Source organism: Temnothorax curvispinosus, unplaced genomic scaffold, assembly GCF_003070985.1.
Source record: "Temnothorax curvispinosus isolate PA1 unplaced genomic scaffold, ASM307098v1 QBEX01004091.1, whole genome shotgun sequence".
Lineage (NCBI taxonomy): Eukaryota > Metazoa > Arthropoda > Insecta > Hymenoptera > Formicidae > Temnothorax > Temnothorax curvispinosus.
Window position 1 is genome coordinate 1 of NW_020213871.1, and position 19,853 is coordinate 19,853.

Sequence of the window (19,853 nt, forward strand, 5' to 3'; positions counted from 1 at the left end):
CAGCAGCAGCAGCAGCCCGCACAGCAGAACGGCCAGGAGGTCGCCAGGCTGAGAAAGGAGTTGGAACGCGCGCGCGAGGAGATTCAGCAAGCGACCGTGGAGCGCGAGCGGTTCCAGGCGCAGCTCGCGGTGCTGTGTCAGGAACTGGAGAAGAATCAGGTTAGAGGCCGCAGGGGTGCCGACGCACGTTTCGGCCTCACGCCGTACTCGCTCGTGCTGCTGACGACAGTTCACAATCCAGCCATTCACATCACCAATCATCATCATAAGCACCACTATCTCCATCAATACCTCAATTGTTACCACCACTATCCCGCGCACTCTGTTCGCACTTTATAAAAAAAGAAAAAAATATTATTCCCCGATGTGCAATCCGCGAGTCGATTGTTGTGTCGAAGAAGCAGAACGATAAATCTCGTCTCTTCTTCTTCTTCTTTTTCCTCTTCTCCGAAGACAGACGCGCACAACAGACTTTTACACACGCCACCAGAAAAAAAGATATATAACGAACAGATATATGTATGTGTGTAAATATGCGTGATTTGGGACTAACCACGCTGCACCATTTACGCGCGCACATTTCTCTTATTTTACGTTATACATGTGTGTAAACAAATGTTCACAGCACAGTGCAATAACGTCCCTTCGACAGAAGATTATCAGTCCTTATTCCGACAACGATCTTTCCTTCTTTAATTCCTTTCTTCCCGACGATATTCCCAAGCACCGCCATTTGTCGCTCATTGCTACCAGAATATGTTCAAAGTTTTTATTGTTATGATTATTATTATCCTTGTTGTTTCTTACCGTCATTGTTATTGTTATTGTTATTATCGTTATTGTCAGTATTAATATTATTATTATTATCGTTGTTGTATTTTTATTTGCCCACCGGCAATGATTATTATTGTTATACGACAAAGAGAAAGCGAGCGCAAGAAAATATAAAGAACGGATAATAGAGAATAGAGATGAAATAATAAATAAATGAAAATAAATCAAATATTTGATTATTATATAGTCGCTCGCTCGCTTTCTCTTTTTTTTTCCAATTATTATTACTACATTTAGTCATTATTACGGCTGCGCTTATGTCGTGTATTAAACATGGCAACAAGAAGTAATCGTGAAAACATTTATGTTGGAAAGCATGCACTGCATCGATGAGATGAGGAAGTATCGGTTCATATCTTCGTGATTTCTCTTATTTCTGGAATATATATATTTTTTGCGTTGGAATTATGCAAGGACGTAAGCCTTTGTCGAAATATCTCAAAGAATTCTCAAAGAAACGATATCCTCCTCTCTCTGATTGGTGCACACATATATCGGGCGTTTGCTCATGTACATATATTTCTTATTGTAGGTATATACATATATTGTTTTATACTCCGCTACGTTTTTTATGACAATTAATATATCTCTTTGTATGTATCTATATATCTCGCTGTAATAACTAGATATGGAGGAGAGTCTGTGTGATGTCGCGTCCGATTCGTTTTATTATTATTATTGTCGTTATCATTATTATTATTGTTGTTTTTGGTCTTATTATTATTATTCACCTATCATGCATTCATGATTATTTTGTCACGTCGACCAGTTGGTCGGCAGCACGTAGCTCTCAATCTTTTCGCAAAATCTATTTCCCGCACAGAAATCTCAAATACATATTGTTTATAGAAGAAACAAAAGTATTGACTTGCAAAAAACGAGAAGATTGAGAGTTAGTGTGTAGCCTTAAAATCTAATTGCACTTTGGAAATTAAAGTTCACATGCGGTATAGCAGAGTACGTTGAGCCAAAGCGCAAGTAGATGGTCATCAGTTTTGCATTTTGGAATGGTCATTATGATAGCTCTTACGGCACATATCAGCTTCTCTTTCTCTCTTTGTCTCGCAGTTGATTTTCTGGCTAATCCAGAGAAAGAAAAATAATAAATCGTGCATGCGACGAAAATGCAAGGGATGCGCTACAGTCATTCTTTCCTGAATGCAGGTGGAGTTGCACGAGGCGAACAAGAAACTCCAAGCTGGCGCCGTGAAAGCTGGCGCCGATACTATACAAGAGAGGAAACAGATGGAGGAGCAGAGACGACAGTTGGACGAGCAGAGAAGACAAGTGGAAGAAAAGGCGAAGTCCATAGATCAGAAAGCTAGAACGATAGAGGAAAAGGAGAGGACGCTCCAAAGTCTCGACCAAGACCTGAAGAAGAGGAAGGCGAGAATGGACCAACTCGAGCAACAATTACAAAAGGTGATCGCATTGTTTACTAAAGCGTCCTTTTTTTTTTAGCTATATTACAGTTTTAATTGTACATATAAGTATTGCAAATATTTATAATGATTCAATATTATATAATAATATTATAATAGTTTATTGTTAATTGAAAAGCTGAAGTCAAATGATAATTAATGCTAAAAGTTTTTATTTTAGATTTTAGAAAGTGCGCTTACTTAACTTCCATTTTCAAGTTATAATATAATATAATATAATATATGTTATATTAGTAATTACTAATGTTATTAATAATTTTTTAAATCAAATTTATATGATTTAACTTATACGAACAGAGTGGCGGAGCGCCGGACAAGAGATTAGCGGAAATGCAAAAGGCACTCGAGACTGCCGAGAGGGACTTAGAAAAAGCGAAGGAAGAATCGGGCAGGAGCGCCGCCGAGATCGAGAAGCTATTGCAGGTCGTGCAGATGACACAGGAGGGGCAAAACGCCAAAGAGAAACAGATCAGAGAACTTCAAGAGTGAGTATTATTGATGATGCGAACATGATGATGCAAATATCTGACCAATCATTTCTTATAATATATCGATTCTTTTTACTTATAAACATTACGACATATTGCAGAGATGTAAAATAGTAGCTCTTTATTACAGTGTGTGCAATTTTATATTCTTTCAAAATGACATGAAATAAATTGGAGAGATGTAGATATCTTAAAATAAGTTACAACAAAATAATTATTGAAATAGGAAATAATAGATTTATTATTTTAAATAAATCTATATGGATTTTTTATTGACATTTATGATATATGCTTTGGGAAATATTTAGAGTAAGGGAAATATTTCACTACTAATACACTGGATTTTTTATCGCAGTGCACTCAAAACCGCACAAGCCAAGTTGAAACAAGCTACAACTGCACAGCAAGAGGTCAGTATATCTTATATATATTTTTTCTTGTCGAATATTGATAATAAAAAGAACGTAAATTAATTAATTTATATTAATATATTCTTCTTCTACCTATTAACTTACTAACGACTTGTCTTCTGATATTTTCCACGCTGCTTTCGGATATATACACGACATTCACATATGCGTTCACGTATCGCTGCTTACCCTCCTTGTGGCTTTTTCGTTGGTAACACACAACACATACATAATGAAATAAAAATATTACGAACTTTTTCCTTGAGGCATTGCTAACAGGCGGGACCCGCCGGATTCCTAAAAAGCTTGTTCTAAGGTCGATTTTCGTTGGGAACGCCTTCTCCGTTCTTTTTAGTACAATTTGCATATTATAAGCGAGACTTTACGAGTATAGACATACACACGAGGGACTTAAAAAACGAAGGATTGATGTCGATCCGCCAATGGACAAAACCCACGTCGAGACATATAATTATTTTACGTAAAATGCTGCGACCATTGTTAACGTATTTAATAATTATAGCGAAAGGATAATAACGATAATAACACAACAATAACTTGATATATAAATACAAATATTGAGAATATATAAATATTGAAGATAAAACTATAAATATAAATATAAATTTAACGCAGAGGATAAATTATAAATATACATATTAATGCGAGAGAAGACGACAACGGCAACAATAATGTTAATTAATTATTAATACTAAGAAGAAACTGAAGTATGTATATATATATATATAAATATATATACACACACATACATATGTATATATACATATATGTATATATATATATTCATACCTATATACCGCCGTACACACAAGAGATACAAATACACGCGCATCCATTTGTATATACATATTATTACTCACCGCGGAAGATATACGATGTAGATGTATATATGTATGCACACGCGTAAATATAAATATACGAGTTTAAATCAGGAGAAAGAAAGAAAAAAAAACGAAGGAAAAATTAGAAGGCGAACGGCAGACGCGAAGAGAAAGAAGAACGCAACAAAGAATTGCGAAGAGATATATAATTTAACCGACGATATAATTTAAATATATATCGAGATACAGGGAATAATGAAGATCAAGGATGATGTCTTGCAATCACTTGAAGACGCATATACTCTTGCGTCCTTCGCATCGATTGATGTGACACGTGTACAGAAAAAAATGCACATACACCGCATGCACCATATATACATTCACCTTTCTCTGTTTCCTCCTCTGTGCTTCCGCTTTTGTTTTCATTATCGCTATCCTGTACATTTTGCCACTTTGCCAACGAACGTCGCTTCGGCACGCATACCGCACGCTTGTCCCAGGATAACAAGGACGAGCCTTCTTGGCGAGAAGTACTAGAGGCGAAGAACCGTGCCATATTCGAGTTGGAAAGAACGATGGAGCATCTCCAGATGGAGCACGACAAGTGCAAGGACCTGTTGGGTGACGTGAAACACATTGAATCTTGGAAGGAGGAGACGGAGACGATGAATCAACACATCGTTCAGCTGGAGCAGCAATTGAAACGCTGTGAGGACCTAAAGAACGATGTCAGCGGACACGATAAGATGAGCAAGGATATCGAAATGCAAACGAAGGCATGTAAACATTGTGGCAATTCGAATGCAAAGGATTTGCATATTCTCGCGCTGGTGCGACAAGTGACGGCCTTTAGGAATTCCTTGAAGAATCACGCGGGCACAACGGAATCCTCAGAGAAAGGCGACAGCGACGAGAAGTGGGTGAACGGGGAAGTGGAAGAATCTTGGAAGCGAGAGATTGAGGCAAAGAATCGACACATTGTCGAGCTGGAGCAGAAAATAGTGTCGCTGGAAAGCCTGCGAAATAACGTATACACGCAGAGAATGCGCGATCTCGAAGAAACTATTGACAGAAAGTCTCAACGGGTCGCAGAACTGGAAGACGCCGTAGAAGAGCTGGAGGGCTTTCTCAAGGAGGACGTGAAGGAGATGCGTGATCTGCGTTACCAAGTGTCGCTCGATAAAGAGCATATTACAAAAATGGAGAAGTGGATCCAAAAGAACAACCTCACGAACGCGGGGATTGATAAAGCGAGAATTATAGAACTAGAGGAGATGGTTACGAATTTGGAACATTACGTCAGGGAACATGATATTGACGGCCTTAAGCGAAAGCTGCAAGATCGAGAGTGCAGAATTGGTCAGCTGGAGAACCAAATTTTTGAGTTGAAGAAGCTGTCGAAATTTGAGGAAAATAAATCAGGTACGCGAAAGCTTTACTAAAATTGTTATCTTGTTTTTTATTTTTAATTACATTGTTTCTATAATATTTTTAGTCAGAGACACGTCGAAGGAGAACGCTCTACTCGACGATGGAGTAGCATGCGAGCTGGAAGAAAAGATAAAGGACGTAATGCATGTCGCTTTGGAAGAGGATAACAGAATCCAAGAGGAGGAGAGCCTGAAAATAGAGTTGCGGGAGAAAGAGCAAAAGATGAAAGAAATGGGACACGACATTTCGGAAAAGGACAATAGAATCCAGAAATATGAACAACAGATCATAGAACAGCAAAATAAGATTTTGAAAATGGAGAAGGAGATGGCCGAAATGGAAGAAGAATTGTATGAGACGGAGGATGTTAGTGCGCTGAAGGAAGAGATTAAATTGAGAAACGAGAGGGTGCAGGAGCTAGAAATGGAAGTCAATTCTTTGGAGACTTCGCTCGGCGAGAGAATTGACGTCGCGATCGAGGAGCTCATTGCCACATTGAAGGAGAAGGAGGAAATAGAGCTTCAATTGAAGAAAAACCTCGCGGACAAGGAGCGCAAATTAGAGGAGTTGGACGCAGCTCTTCGTCAGAGCATCGCTATCACGGAGGAGATTGAGACGAAGTTCAAGTACGAGAAAAAGCTCAGAAAAGAAACTGACCAAAGAGTGAGTTGGAAATTTTCGTAATATATTAAACGCTTGTCTTATACGTTTCTCAGGCATTAATAATATTGAAGTAACAGTAAGTAAAATGAAAAATAAGTTTGTAGAAAAATTGTGAATTAAAATTAGTAAAAAATCTGAATGAATAATTATATGCATAATGAATAATTACAATACGAATACATTATGAATATCGTATCGCATAAACATTTGTGCTTGTCTCTCAAGAGATTCTTTATTTTCTTATCAGATTGCCGAGATGGAAGAAAAAATCGCAGTCATGCAAGCTGCTTCAGCCACGAAATGCATCACGTGCAAGCCGCTTCTTTATAAAATATTTAAGACTGAAGAGAAACTCGTCCAATCGAATCAGGAGAAGTCTATTCAACTTCAAGAATTGCATCAAATTAAGTGAGTTTTTCAGTTTTATTGAGCAGTTTTGTCTTGATAATGCATTCTCTCTCTCTCTCTCTCTCTCTCTCTCTCTCTCTTTCTGTGTGTGTATTGTTTTGTGTGAAAGCATAATACTTTTTTAACAATTTATTTTAATATTGCTGTCTCTTTTGCAGGCGTGAAGCTTTAAAAGCTGCCCTTTCTGAGAAGGACGCTCACTTAGCTTTGTTGGAACATTCAGGCATAACAACTTTAACACAAGCGGATCAGGCGGCGAAATTAAAAGCCGATAAGAGACTATTACTTGATAGACTGAGGGAAGAGGTAATTTGAAAAAATTTAACGAAAATTCTTTGTTCTTATAACATCGAAAACCGAATTGTCATATATTAATATTTTCCAGGACGAAAAAAGTATTAAGTTAAATTTTAAACGGGAAACACCACAATTATTTCAAAAAATATTTAAGATATCCGACGGCAATAAAGACGGTAGTGATAATAACAATAATTCCTTTGACGATCGCTTTAGCGAGATCAGTTCATCGAAATCAATTGCTGTGAATGGCGACAACTCGTCAAAATCAGCTAGCACGAGCTGCAAGTATTCGTAAGTTGCCAATAATAATTTTTTCAAACAATATATGAATAAATAATTAATGTTAGAAGCTCCGAAAGCTTTTCTGACAAAATATAATTGAGAAATATAGAATTAATCTTTAAATAGTTTTTTAAAAGGCGAAACACATATGATTACCATATATACATACATTTTATCTTGTAATGTCAATTACTTTTTTAAATTAGGATTATATATTTTTTGAGATATAATAATGAAGATTATTGAATTACCGTAAATGATTAAAGCGCTAACTGCTCCTGAAATTAACGGTTATTAGATATTTCGCTAATCAGAACTGCGACGTTTTGCAGAACAAGAACGTCAATGGTGTCCGACTTGAAAGACGAAGATCAATCGCGGATTCATCAGCAGGATACCAGATAAGTACTCGAGACCACCTACGGTATTTTGGAGTATCGGTCTCTTCGTTATCTCGATGTTGTCATACGCACACACATACCCGCAAACGTAGAGGCAGTGTATAGAACGTCTTTAGAAACGTAGTGAAAAAAAGAAAACAAAACAAACAACAACTACAGCAAAACTACAGTACACCACCAATATCAGCAACTACAGCAACAGCCAATACCTTTGCCTGTGCCGCTCATCACGTATCGCGCATCAATCTTCATCACCATCATCATCTTCGTCATTATTCGACATTTCTCATAATTAATCGGAATTTTATCATTCACGTGATAGTGCTTTAAAAGAATTGTCAAAATCAAGAAACCGGAAATTTCTTCAGACTGCTGTCAATCCAAATAGATAGCACTCGGTGGTTTACCATGGATGAAATATAGCAACGTGTTATAGGCATCTTCTTCTCCCTTCGACATCAGCGATATTTGGATCGTTGTAGGCGTCATAATTTATTATTATTGCAATAATGTATCGAAATATGCGAATTGTTGTTTATTATATAGTTCTTTGCAGCGCGCGGCGTACGACATTGTTAAAAAGTTGACAATTTATTGCAGGAGAGCATTGTTTTATATTTATTTCTTTAATATATTTAATTTTAGATGTATAATTAAATTAGCGCTGCAAGAAAAATTAGATTAGCAGAGGATTGAAACAAATAAGAAATGATTAACATGGATTGGAGTTTTATTTCTTAAATTTCTTAAATAAATAAGAGCTTGCTTTTAATTATTTATGGCTATTTATAATCTAATTTGCTTGAAGAATTTAACACAGCTTGGTGAGTTTACATATATCCGCATTCCTTGATATGAATAAAATTACAATTGGAATAAATATATAATTTCTGCCGTCTCTTTATCCTGCAAAGAAAAAAGTAAGTTAAAAAAAGTTGGTATTATAAGAATTTGTATCATGCTGCAATTCATAATCAGAGAAGGTAGTTTTATTTTATTATTAAATTATTTTTTATCTTTTTTATTTCTGTTTTATTTTCACGAGAATTTTATTGGGACACGATCCGTTTTAAAACCAGCGTCTGTGATTTTGAAAATTAATATTTAAGAAATCAAAACGTTTCAGAAATATTTCTAGATAAATCACCTCCTAGAGTGTCGCATTGCAATCGTCACGCTAATTAAATTATTGCAATTGTCACGCTAATCGCAAATGTGGGAATACGCAGAAGGATACGCCGCTGTAAGTACTAGGAGACGTGCAGGATGAGAATGCGCTCTTTAGGACGCACTTTGCGAAAGATCGCGGGAAGCCAAGAGAACGTAGCCGAGGCACTAAAGAAAATCTCTTGTAAATACTTATGTTATTTCTTCCATCCGTGCAATTGTCCCGAAAGTCGTGAACGATTCCTTGGAAGCTTTCCTATTTAAACATTTACATCCGTTCCCAAAATACACCACTGTAGAATAGGAATCTATTATGTACACGCATAGGTATCTCGCTGAACGAAATCCGCATTTACTCGAGACTGTCTTATCGGAGAATGCACGGTTATTATGCATAATGTATATCGCGTGAGAAGATTACAGATCGTAATCGAATATCGCAAAGGAAAAACATGCGCTCTAAAATCTCGATCGTTGATTTTAAAGAAATGGACCTTGAGCTGAAATATGCGCTTTCCTTTAAAAGATAGAAACTTGCGGCGATGTAAATTATTTAAAAAAAACGAAGCTACTTACATATTAAACAATAATGTACGTCGTCGCAGATCTGCATCTCGCAAAGCGCATTTGAGAACGCATGATGCGATATTTTATTACGTTCTCCTTTTTCTCCTAACGGTTGGCTACTGTCGAAAATTAATAGAAACGGCACAAAATGTTTGACCTATAAAAGCTTTGAAATGTCATTTTTGGAAACAAGCTGGCGAGCGACTTGGATGAGATACTGCGACGCGCGATGCAATATTTACAACGCCAGTATCACGGCGAGTGCGTTGCAGCATTTTTGAGTATTAAATATGCATCTGCTTCTTGCGGGAACCATAACGCGACAATGTATTACAAAAAGAAAGCGACCAACGAAGTGAGATCCTGTCGGATGGCACGTTCTTTTAAATCGTTCGATCTCGCTCGCCGCTAATATCGTCGCGTCTGCCATTGCGGTGAGTTAAATTGCGAAATGTTGAAAGTGTATAAAATTTTATCGTTAATATTTGAGGATAGCCCTTCTGTGTAAATTCCGCGGGTACGACAGCACTTCTCTCGTTGCTGGCTTATCCCATTCGTTAAACTCCGGCGCCTCTTTGCATCTTGACGACGTCTACGAACCATTTAGACTCAAAAGACTTATTAACTCGACTTTAATATATCTAAACGTTAGGACAACTGTAAGCTGGAATCAAAGTGCATGTTGTTGTGTGTGGCGTGGATATTTGTTTAAGCGAAGCATCGCGAATCGTAAAATGCATTTAGAGAAATTCGGAAAAAATATAGGTACATTTCTCTCTTATTTAGACGACATTTTTTTAAAATTACTTATTATATAAACCTCATTATTATTTTTTCTCTTTTTGTTTGTTAACAATGATATGTAACTCGTAAAAATTTGCTGTTTATATGTTTTAATTTTAATTTAATTTAACGAATTTAATAATATATTTTTAATCAGTAAAAATCACGATACTTGGCCACAATCCTTGCTAGAATAATAGCATGCGTTGCCACGAAACAGCTTCCTCTCTTATTTCTGACCTCCAATCTCATATAGATACACGTGCAGAGATAAGATAATTAAAATTAGTATATCACCGCAAATAAAGTAAAGTGAGAACCGTGAAAGCGAGAATTATATTTACGTTAAGTTTGAATTTTCCACAAGAATCAAATACAGACAATCTAACAGTTACCAATTACCTAGAATCTAGACCATCTAAATATTTTCTCTGTCTGGAATCAATAAGAGTTTATACAACGTGTTCTCTTATTGTTCAAATTTTTATAAAGATGTTAGAGAGATGGCGAAATTTTATTAGTGAAATCACAAGTTGTTGAGATGTTCTAATTTCCACAAGAACGATAGCTGTTGTTATTTCATTTCTGTTAACTTCCAACGTTTTACATCTTGTAATTTTCATATTTATTTGCAAGGATTATTGTCGTCTCTGAATGGACAATGTACGATTGTTAAATATCTCTTTCGCGTCGATCGAGTCGAGAGATCGAAGGTGAGATAGAGAGGAAGGACGATGAGAGAGAAATAAAAAGAAACAATTAGTTAACGTGTGCCACCGTCATATCAAGCCTATATCATCGTGTTACATCATATATAGCTAAGCAGAAAAAAATAATATTATCGTTAATTGACACAATTGTTAACACGGAACGAATGATTGGAGCGCGTGAATGTGTTGTGCGCCTGGTGAATCGATTTTTAAAAATATCGACAGCATTATTTTTCCAACGTAGAATTTTTTAACAAAATCGAACTCCGGATACTTATCTCACTTTTACGATCTCTCACTTTTACACGATATTCGACATTTCTAAAATCCGACTTTTATCCAGTCTTGATTAACATTGCGAATATTATATCTAAGTCACTTTCGATGTTTCAACTCTTTGAAGTCTTTGATATACGTCTTGCAACTCGATAATAATTAATTTGCAATTTCTGTTTCGCGAAAAGCCGCAGGGAATGTGTGACTACGTGCACGAACGGGGAAATACGACAGACACAGATAAGGTATCAGATCGAATTTCTTGTTGACATATTAGATTCTACTAACGTACTATAACAATATAATATATAATAGTAACATATTATCACTCCATGAAGATCCTTTCGATACAATCGATGTTGTAGAATTTGTGTCGTCCGCGTCGAAATGGTGAAAAGAGTTCGGGTGAGAGAACGAACGAAGGGGAGGATGCGATTGTATTTCGCAACAGATCGCGCCTAAGTTATTAGAAGCGTAATTAGTAGTAGAATAATAAGCATTCGTTAAATTTTAGGGCCGATTTCATTCTTAGCCGCGAAATCATTGTTATTTGACTTTCATTCCGCAATTGCGACACCGCGTCTATATCTTAAATCAATCATTTTCGTGAACGAAGAAAAAATGGAATTATTAAATAATTAATATTTAATTTTTGTCCCTTTATACTTAAGATTACTTTTCAAAAAGTATTACTCACAGAATATATAAGACTTAATCGCGTTATCATGATAAACTTTTCATCATATGATCATCGATGAGAATTATCGGTTATTATCGAGATCCTCCCCTCGAACCTCATCAATTTATATGGTACTCAAGGTGATCCTAAGGCGAGACTGCAGAGTGAGACGAGAGTGAGAGTCCGAGTGAAAGAAAGTGAAAGAGAAGCGGTCCTGATATTATTTTTTGACTCGTGACTGTTAAGTGTCCACGATAAGAAAATACCAAAAAAAAAGAAATACGATTTTTATGTGAATAATATTGTAAGAAACGCCGTACCGACGTTATCGTAATTCTTATCGGATGCTGTTTTAAGATAAAACCAAAAGAAACAATTAAAATTTATAGTTGAAAATTTAACAAAAATCGAAATAATATACGATAAGACAAATTAAGAAAGTAATTATTCATACTTTGATGAAAAACTTATGACAATTTGCAGACATCGGCGCTTTTAATCTTCATTACTGCTCTTTTATTTTATTTTGTGCTGGTAATGCTGATGCTGGCAACCTCGTGATAGTCTGCATTGAAAATAAAATTTATCAAAAAGAACGTTTCAGCGTCCGATAAGGCTCGACAACGGTACGACGTGATTTCAACCCGCTCTTTTTCTATTCTCCAATTTCTACGTGTTTAATCGCTAAATGAACAATTAATAACACAAGTCTTAACGAAGAGAAAACACGATAGGAAGAGACGCTTCGATTACTATTATTGTGCAACGTTTATCGTTAATAATCTCGAAGAGACGAAGAATCTCGACGCAATACAATTTTCGATCGCGTGTATATACCTAAGCGAATGATAATAATATGACAACGGGGATTTAAGTCAAAAGTGTGAGCGTGAGAGTGAATTAAAGAGCGAAAGAGAGAATGAGTGAAAGAGAGGGAGAGAAAGAGGAAGAGAGGACAAGAATACGAGTGAGATAGGTCCTGTTTCGCCTAGTCCTTGCGAACGCTTAATATTAATTAGGCGTCACGTATAATATCTCGAGCGAGTATTGCGTTTAATTCTGCCGGTAATCACCGAAGCCGTTCTCATATTCGTTTTTTTATGATTTTTTTTCCTCGCGCTTCGGTGATTTCCGGCTTCCGGGCAGGAGTTGATGACGATCATAAAACGAGAGAAAACGGCGGATTATAATGAAAAGTGCGACGAAGCTAGGAATATAAGGTTTACCGAAGTAAGTTAAGAGATAAGCTAATTAAAGTAACAGTTTATTGAAATACATTGTTGCAACTGCCATGCTGTGTGCCATTATATAACGAGTCACGTTTGTCGTAAAAAGCAAAAAGAACAAAAAAAAAGAGAGAAAGAGAAGAAAAGATGAGAAAGAGGAGGAAGACGTTAGCGGACATACGAAGTAAAATATAGTATGTCTGTGAAATATTTGTGCGCGTTCTCGTCTGTCTGAAACTTTTTGGTTTATAACGCTTTTCGGAATCGTGGAATTACACCGTCGTCCTCGCACACGTCGCACTAAAATCCCTCCTGATAATGCAGTATTTTGTTATACAATTTACTATACAATTGAGAGAACGACAATTTTATCGCGAACATCAGCGCAAGGTTTTTTAACTGATACGTAACGCGAGGCGGAAATTTATGGGCCTTTTCTTAATACCTAATCGATTTAGCTCAGAAGTTATAATTTCGCGAGTAAATAATCACGACGGAGAGAGAAAGAGAGAGAGAGAGAGAGAGAGAGAGAGAGAAACGCGTCGAGAGGATACGGAAAGGACGACGGGGTAAATACCCGGCAGTCAGATATCGCGAACGATTTCGCTCGAACTAGTGGAACTCGTGTGTGCCTGCTTGCGTGAATCGGCGTGTGCAAAATATATACAAATGTGTTGTGCAAAATATAGTAATAACGTACGAAAAACACGCGCAGGCACGTGCACGACACTTCGCACGTGAGGAATGAAGTTCCGAAACGAAATTCACGACGAAATTCGGCGCGACGATCCGTTTCTGCGATGGCAAGACGTAATCGCCGAGAAAAAAAAAGGTGCATCCTGCGCAAATGTTCTTGGATAAATTTTTTTCGACGGATGTGACAATTACGGTGAGATTTTTTTCTGTATAGATATAAAGATATATACATATACATATATATAGCATCTGTTAATAATAATAATTTATTACGCGCGCTAAGTCGTTTCGTTATCACATCGTGTTACGTAGAAGATTTATCGATGTTGTTATTAACGATTGTCTTCCTTTGATAATAATCGATAGTCCTGTATAATTGCCGTGTCCGTCGCTGTTAGTAAATTCGCAGGATGCTGTAACACAGTACATTACATCAAGTAATACGAATAAGTATTTAGAGATCTTTTTAATTCGTTAAGATTGTTTATTTTATTTAATATTATAATAAATACTATGATGCTTTAAAAATTTAATGCAATACATTTCAGATATTCAAAAATTTGTTAAATATTTTAATGTTTATTTCAGATAAATTGATTTACATGTATAAATTAGGAAAATTTATATATTTAACATGCAGGAAATAATAATTTTGTTTTAGCGACACAAATGCAAAGAATTAAAAATATGAAAACGTTTGTTTAGTGAATTTTAATTAGCGCGTAGGGCGATTCGTCAACAACCAAGTAGCAACGGATCACTATGACTGTCAATTTCGTGTAACGCGATGTCTTACAATAGTGAGTATAATCCACTCTCGTTAGTTGACAACCGACGGTGTGTGAGGAAACAAGGAAGAATTTAATAAGTAACCACGTAAAGAACGAGGTGACGTCGACCCATCATAGATTCAAAGCACAATAAGGATAGTAGGGCCAGGCACAATAAAATTCGGCCGTCACGTTGTAGGCAGCGATCTGTTAGAGCGACAACTCGTATAAGTATCCATATAGCGAGGCTATTAAATAAACACATATTGTCTATTGTCCGACGAGTGTATTTATTGTTGACGCTGATCGTTCCCTTCTGCAAGCCTCTAAGCAATCTGATATTGAATGAAATAAATATCTCACGGAGGAAAAGGCTAATACTTACTTTATTAACTCCCCAGTTCCTATTCCTGAAAATATTTAGTTAGATTCCATGCCATTTATATAGAATATAGAATATAATCCGTAATATAGGTATATACATATTATAAAAGTGTATAATGTGCATCTCTTTTGAGAGAAAGAAAAAGAGAAATTTCTATGTATATTTACATTTAATATCTTATATTATTTATACGTATATTTATTTTCTACCTATACTTATATTTATTTTTTAGCATCATGATTAAAGTATCTTAGAATCTGAAGTTTGCTTTCGAAGCTTATATTTAAGCAGCATTTCTTTTATTTTAGCTGCGAGTAGTACATAGGAATTAATAATAATTATATAGCTGTTATTTATTGTAACATCAAGATTACGACTTACATTACAGTACAGAAGAAAAAACGACGGATATGCTAAGAAATACGAATGCTTTAGTAACAGAAGGTAAGTCAATGCGTAAAAATTAGATTACAATTAGATTACATTAAATAATAACCTAACATATATAAACATAATTTATAATTTTATAATACTAATTTTTTATTTCAATATAAAGATTTTTAAAATATATTATTGGCATAATATGAACGAATCTTAAATATGCATTGGTTGCGTAACAATTTAATAGAGATTGTTCATCGGTAACTTATAATTCAGATCGATCCTCGCGTGCTCGACTGGAGCAACATACTAAAATATTCGCGTCTATGTGCCCCGACGAAATTCTCGATTATTACGACAATTACGAAACCAGGGAATACCACACGACGTTGATGCTCGGCGATGTTTCAGGTTGAAGAAATTTGTTGGATTATCACATATCAATCGTCATTACGACGAGTCACAAATTATAACGTGAGATTTTAATTACCGTGCAGGCTTCACAGACCTCACGGAAAAATACACAAAGACCGGCGTTGGCGGTCCCTCCAAGCTGTCGGAAACTTTGAACAGTTATATCGGCGCGATGGTGCAGGAGATCCTCTCGCATAACGGGGACGTCGTGAAATTCTCCGGCGATGCGTTCATAGTGATGTGGAAGCTCCAAGAAGGGATGTTTATGCGCGATATCGCGACGGAAGCGATGCAGACCGCGTGCATTATACAGAAACATTTTGGAACTTACAACACTGACGTCGGTGTAACGCTCAGAGGTTCTAATGCGTCAATAACGCTTTTAATATATTGATTGAGTTAATTCATAGATAAGTTCTGATTTGCTTAACAAATTGAATTTTTATATTTAAAAAAACATTCTAATCAGTATAAATACTGATTCGCAAATGATACACTGAGTCTCAATTACTTGCAGATAAAATAATTTTGTAACACAATAGCATAATAATATTATATTTTTTAAGAATATTGTACAACAGATTGCAGAGTCTTTCATTCAAAAGTTAATTTAATAATGTCTTTAATAGTAAAACTTGCCATTGCTTCCGGGATAACGTACTTCACGTCTATTGGCGATCCAGAAACGATGTCGTATTATGTCATCACTGGAAAACCTGTCTGGGATGTAAAGTTTGCCGAAGGATTATGCCGGTATTAAAGCAAAATATTATCTGCATTCTAACTTGTAATCTTTGCATGCAAGTAGATACAAATTCAAAGTGAAACAAATATGTCACTTTTGATTTATTAAAATTACATTTTATTAATTTTACGAAAGAAAAGCAAATCAGATATACCATATTGACACAATAAATTCTATCTAGAGGCGGTGATATTCTCGTGGCGCCCAGTAGCTGGCAATGGGCAAATCCTAACGAATACGTCTATGAGAAGTTACCGGATGGTGTACATACTTTAATCATAGCTTGCTCAGCAATGTGGTACCACTCCAGAGCTCATGATATTCACAATGGTACTGGAATCAGTACGTGATTTTACATTAGAAAAATGTAAGGAATCTTTTCTTTCTATTCTAAGTAATAATATGCATTGCAATTGCTAGATAACAGAAACGCCGAACATAACAGAAACTTTTTCGACTCATCACATGTCAAAGTGCCAAATAGTGCAACCTTAATGAATTGGACCGGCGATACTCAGAAAGAACATGATTTCGAGCAAGTCGATTATAGTCGTGAGTAAAAACGTACAATCCGAATTATGTTATTTATTTTTACATCGCTCTGAATCGGTTAAGATCGCGAATTATAATTATAAATGTTTAATTTCGTAGTGAGGCCTAAAGTCATAAGGATAGCCAAAGAGCGATTAAAGGATTCATTAAGAAGCTATATGCTCAGACCAGTAATACGATCCGTGGAAATGGACGAGCCGTTGGAGCATCTTACAGAGATGAGACAAGTAGTCATACTCTTCATCAACGTCATCACGACGGTCATGGATAACGAAGAATTGATCTCGCTCGTTAGTGCGGCTTATAAATTAGTCTGCGGGTAAGCATCCAAACTTATATTTTTATCTAACTCTCTTTTATCATCAGCAATTATATCTATAGTTACTATTATTCATTATATGAATTATATTTATAGCTACATTTATAGCTATATTTATTTATTTATCTTATAATGTGACTAGTCGCGAAAGTAACAATTTCGCTTATTACTACAATAGTTAATTTAAGAAGGAATTATTTTAATCGCACAACTGTCAATATTTTTTATTTTTCAAGGGTAGTCTGCGAGATGCACGGATGCGTGAACAAGACGTCCCTCTTCGACAAAGATCTGATATTCCTCTGCATATTCGGACTGCGCGGCGACAAACACGAGTTGGAATCGCAGATTGGATTGAGATGTGCCAGTAAGGTGCGGCAGCATCTCCTAGCGATGAGGAACGTAAAATCCGTGACGATCGCCGTTACCACCGGAATGACATATTGCGGTGTGGTCGGTCACATTTTACGGAGGGAGTATACCGTGATAGGAATGTCGGTGAATAAGGCAGCGCGTTTGATGGTCGCATATAATAACAAAGTAATTGAATAAAAAATAATTACTTGCCTTTTATTCATATTCTGTTTGTGAATTGTAGATGTATCTCGTTAGATAAATAATCTATCTTTCGCGAGTATGTCGTTATTAAATTGGGAAATAAGTTATCTTCACGTTAAAAAGTGACATAATTTTTAATCTTTTGATACTAAATTTTAGCGCATTTGTAATTAAAGATAACAAATACTTCGCTTCTATTCTATACAGAAGTGTAATCCTTATCTTTAAGGTGATATGCGATCGCGAAAGCTTCCTGCGCTCTCGTCTCGAAGCAAGACACTTTATACTGCAAGAGCCGAGACATCTGAAAGGAATCACGAACGTCGGTCCTGTCTATGAGTTTCAGGAACAGACAAAGTATCTCGCAACTTGTTTATTTTGTAATTTTCTGGAAATTACCGTTTATATCTTCGTAAAATATCATCTCTTACTGATACACGACTTTACGCGTGGTTGCAGATTTATTGCGCCTGAATTAATACGGAGAAAGTATCCTTTGCTCGGACGGGAAGCGGAAATGAAGATTTTTCGACAGATGCTATCGAATCTGATAGCACATTTCACCACGGACGAAACAACGCAGCACATACAACCCGAACATATGTTGATCATAAAGTGAGCAATCTAAATTCCCATCGGGACTTTTAGTTTAACTTTAATTTTTAATTCTTGATTATTAATTTGCAAATGCAATGTTTTACACTTATCTAATCTAGTTTTTATTGTCTTCTTTTTTCAGAGGCGAACCGAGAATCGGCAAGACGAGATTGTTGGATGAAATTGCACAGAATATTCCCGCGGGTGTATCACGCAACTATATCTCCTTGGTTATGAACGATGCTAAGGTTGACATAGAAATTGCAAGATTTTTCAACTATCACATATTTAATTTAATCGATTATGTCAAAGATACATAAAATTAAAAGCTTATTTTTCCTTTATTATTTTAATTAGAAATTACTATTATTTTAATGGAGCATTTATTTATTAAATAATTTATTAAATAAATAGTAATTTTTAATCTTTCCTAATCGAGAGTCAAGAGTTAGAACTTTTTTCAAAACAGAGTTCAAATCAATAGTTTTTCTCTTAGCACAGGTTTCTTACAGTTTGATCCATCTGATATTTTCTATACCGCTGGGCTTCAACGACGCCACTGCCCCGAGAGACCGCGAAGAAATACTGATGTCACGACTGGAACATGTATACGAACCAGAATTTCTTTGCGTCCTTAATCAGCTCTTCAACGTGCATTTCATGATGAGCCCGCGCTACAAAGCGCTATCCGGGAAACAAAAGCGCAAAGTATTGAGCAATTTTCTGCTTAAACTGATGAGAGATTGTTTTAAGGAGCTATGGGTGGTGATCATCGATAATGCCCAGTATAGTGACAATGATTCCATGAAACTGTTTCGTACGATGACCAAACAGAGCACAGTCTTCTTCATTCTTAGCATCGGACGCGAGCTCAACGGCGAGTACGAAATACACCCCACCGTTTTGGAGAGAGCACGAGTACGAACATTCAAAAGAATTAGAGGAATTAATTTAATTAAACAAAGATCGTGCAAAGATAAATGCAATAATGATCTTTTTTAACGCCATTAATGTATCATGTATCTCTTATTTGTTTTTATAATTAATATTTCGTAATGAAAAATTTGTAATAAGAAATAAAAGTATTGCATTAAATTTATATATCTTTTTGTATTTATTTTTACGATACTGCAAGACATAAACGTATGTAATAAATATATAAATTATTTTTTACTACTAATAGATTATCGAATTGGGTCGCATAGACAAGTGGTATCACGCAGCGCTCGCATGTCAGATCCTCGACGCATGTGGAATTCCTCCGGAACTCGAAAGGTTGGCCATTCTAAATATGCAAATAATTTTCTTTTGTTGAAGAATGCTTTTAATAAACAGCTAAAATATAACTGTCTTTGCGTCTATATTTTGTGTATCTGTATTCTGTCTTTTTAGATTAATTCAAGAAAGAAGTTTTGGCAATCCAGGATGGATAGAAAGTTACTTATTGAGCCTCACACAATCTGGTAGCCTCGTAATAGTGCATATCAGCAAAATGATTGCCGAGGAAATGGGCTATGTGCTTCCTCC

At 36.0% G+C, this 19,853-nt stretch overlaps 2 protein-coding genes across 2 annotated transcripts in view; both read left to right on the forward strand.

Moving 5' to 3' along the window:
• Positions 1 to 3: 3 nt before the first annotated feature.
• Positions 4 to 7,922, forward strand: LOC112453136 (golgin subfamily A member 6-like protein 22; the record flags this gene model as incomplete). Its single annotated transcript, XM_025013700.1, has 10 exons — positions 4 to 159; positions 1,999 to 2,256; positions 2,574 to 2,761; positions 3,120 to 3,174; positions 4,517 to 5,438; positions 5,512 to 6,110; positions 6,358 to 6,518; positions 6,677 to 6,824; positions 6,904 to 7,109; positions 7,433 to 7,922. Coding segments are annotated over 10 exons (2,766 nt in total), but the record flags the coding sequence as incomplete, so codon positions are not given.
• Positions 7,923 to 15,440: 7,518 nt separating this feature from the next.
• LOC112453132 (adenylate cyclase type 10-like) overlaps positions 15,441 to 19,853 on the forward strand; it is an 8,597-nt gene continuing 4,184 nt past the window's right edge. Inside the window, exons 1-13 of the mRNA XM_025013695.1 lie at positions 15,441 to 15,552; positions 15,639 to 15,914; positions 16,185 to 16,308; positions 16,482 to 16,642; positions 16,721 to 16,852; positions 16,952 to 17,171; positions 17,408 to 17,711; positions 17,959 to 18,086; positions 18,189 to 18,344; positions 18,469 to 18,631; positions 18,828 to 19,244; positions 19,510 to 19,601; positions 19,719 to 19,842. Coding sequence (XP_024869463.1) covers positions 15,468 to 15,552; positions 15,639 to 15,914; positions 16,185 to 16,308; positions 16,482 to 16,642; positions 16,721 to 16,852; positions 16,952 to 17,171; positions 17,408 to 17,711; positions 17,959 to 18,086; positions 18,189 to 18,344; positions 18,469 to 18,631; positions 18,828 to 19,244; positions 19,510 to 19,601; positions 19,719 to 19,842 — 2,382 coding nt within the window. The 5' untranslated portion in view covers positions 15,441 to 15,467. The remainder of the gene's footprint in view (positions 15,553 to 15,638; positions 15,915 to 16,184; positions 16,309 to 16,481; positions 16,643 to 16,720; positions 16,853 to 16,951; positions 17,172 to 17,407; positions 17,712 to 17,958; positions 18,087 to 18,188; positions 18,345 to 18,468; positions 18,632 to 18,827; positions 19,245 to 19,509; positions 19,602 to 19,718; positions 19,843 to 19,853) is intronic.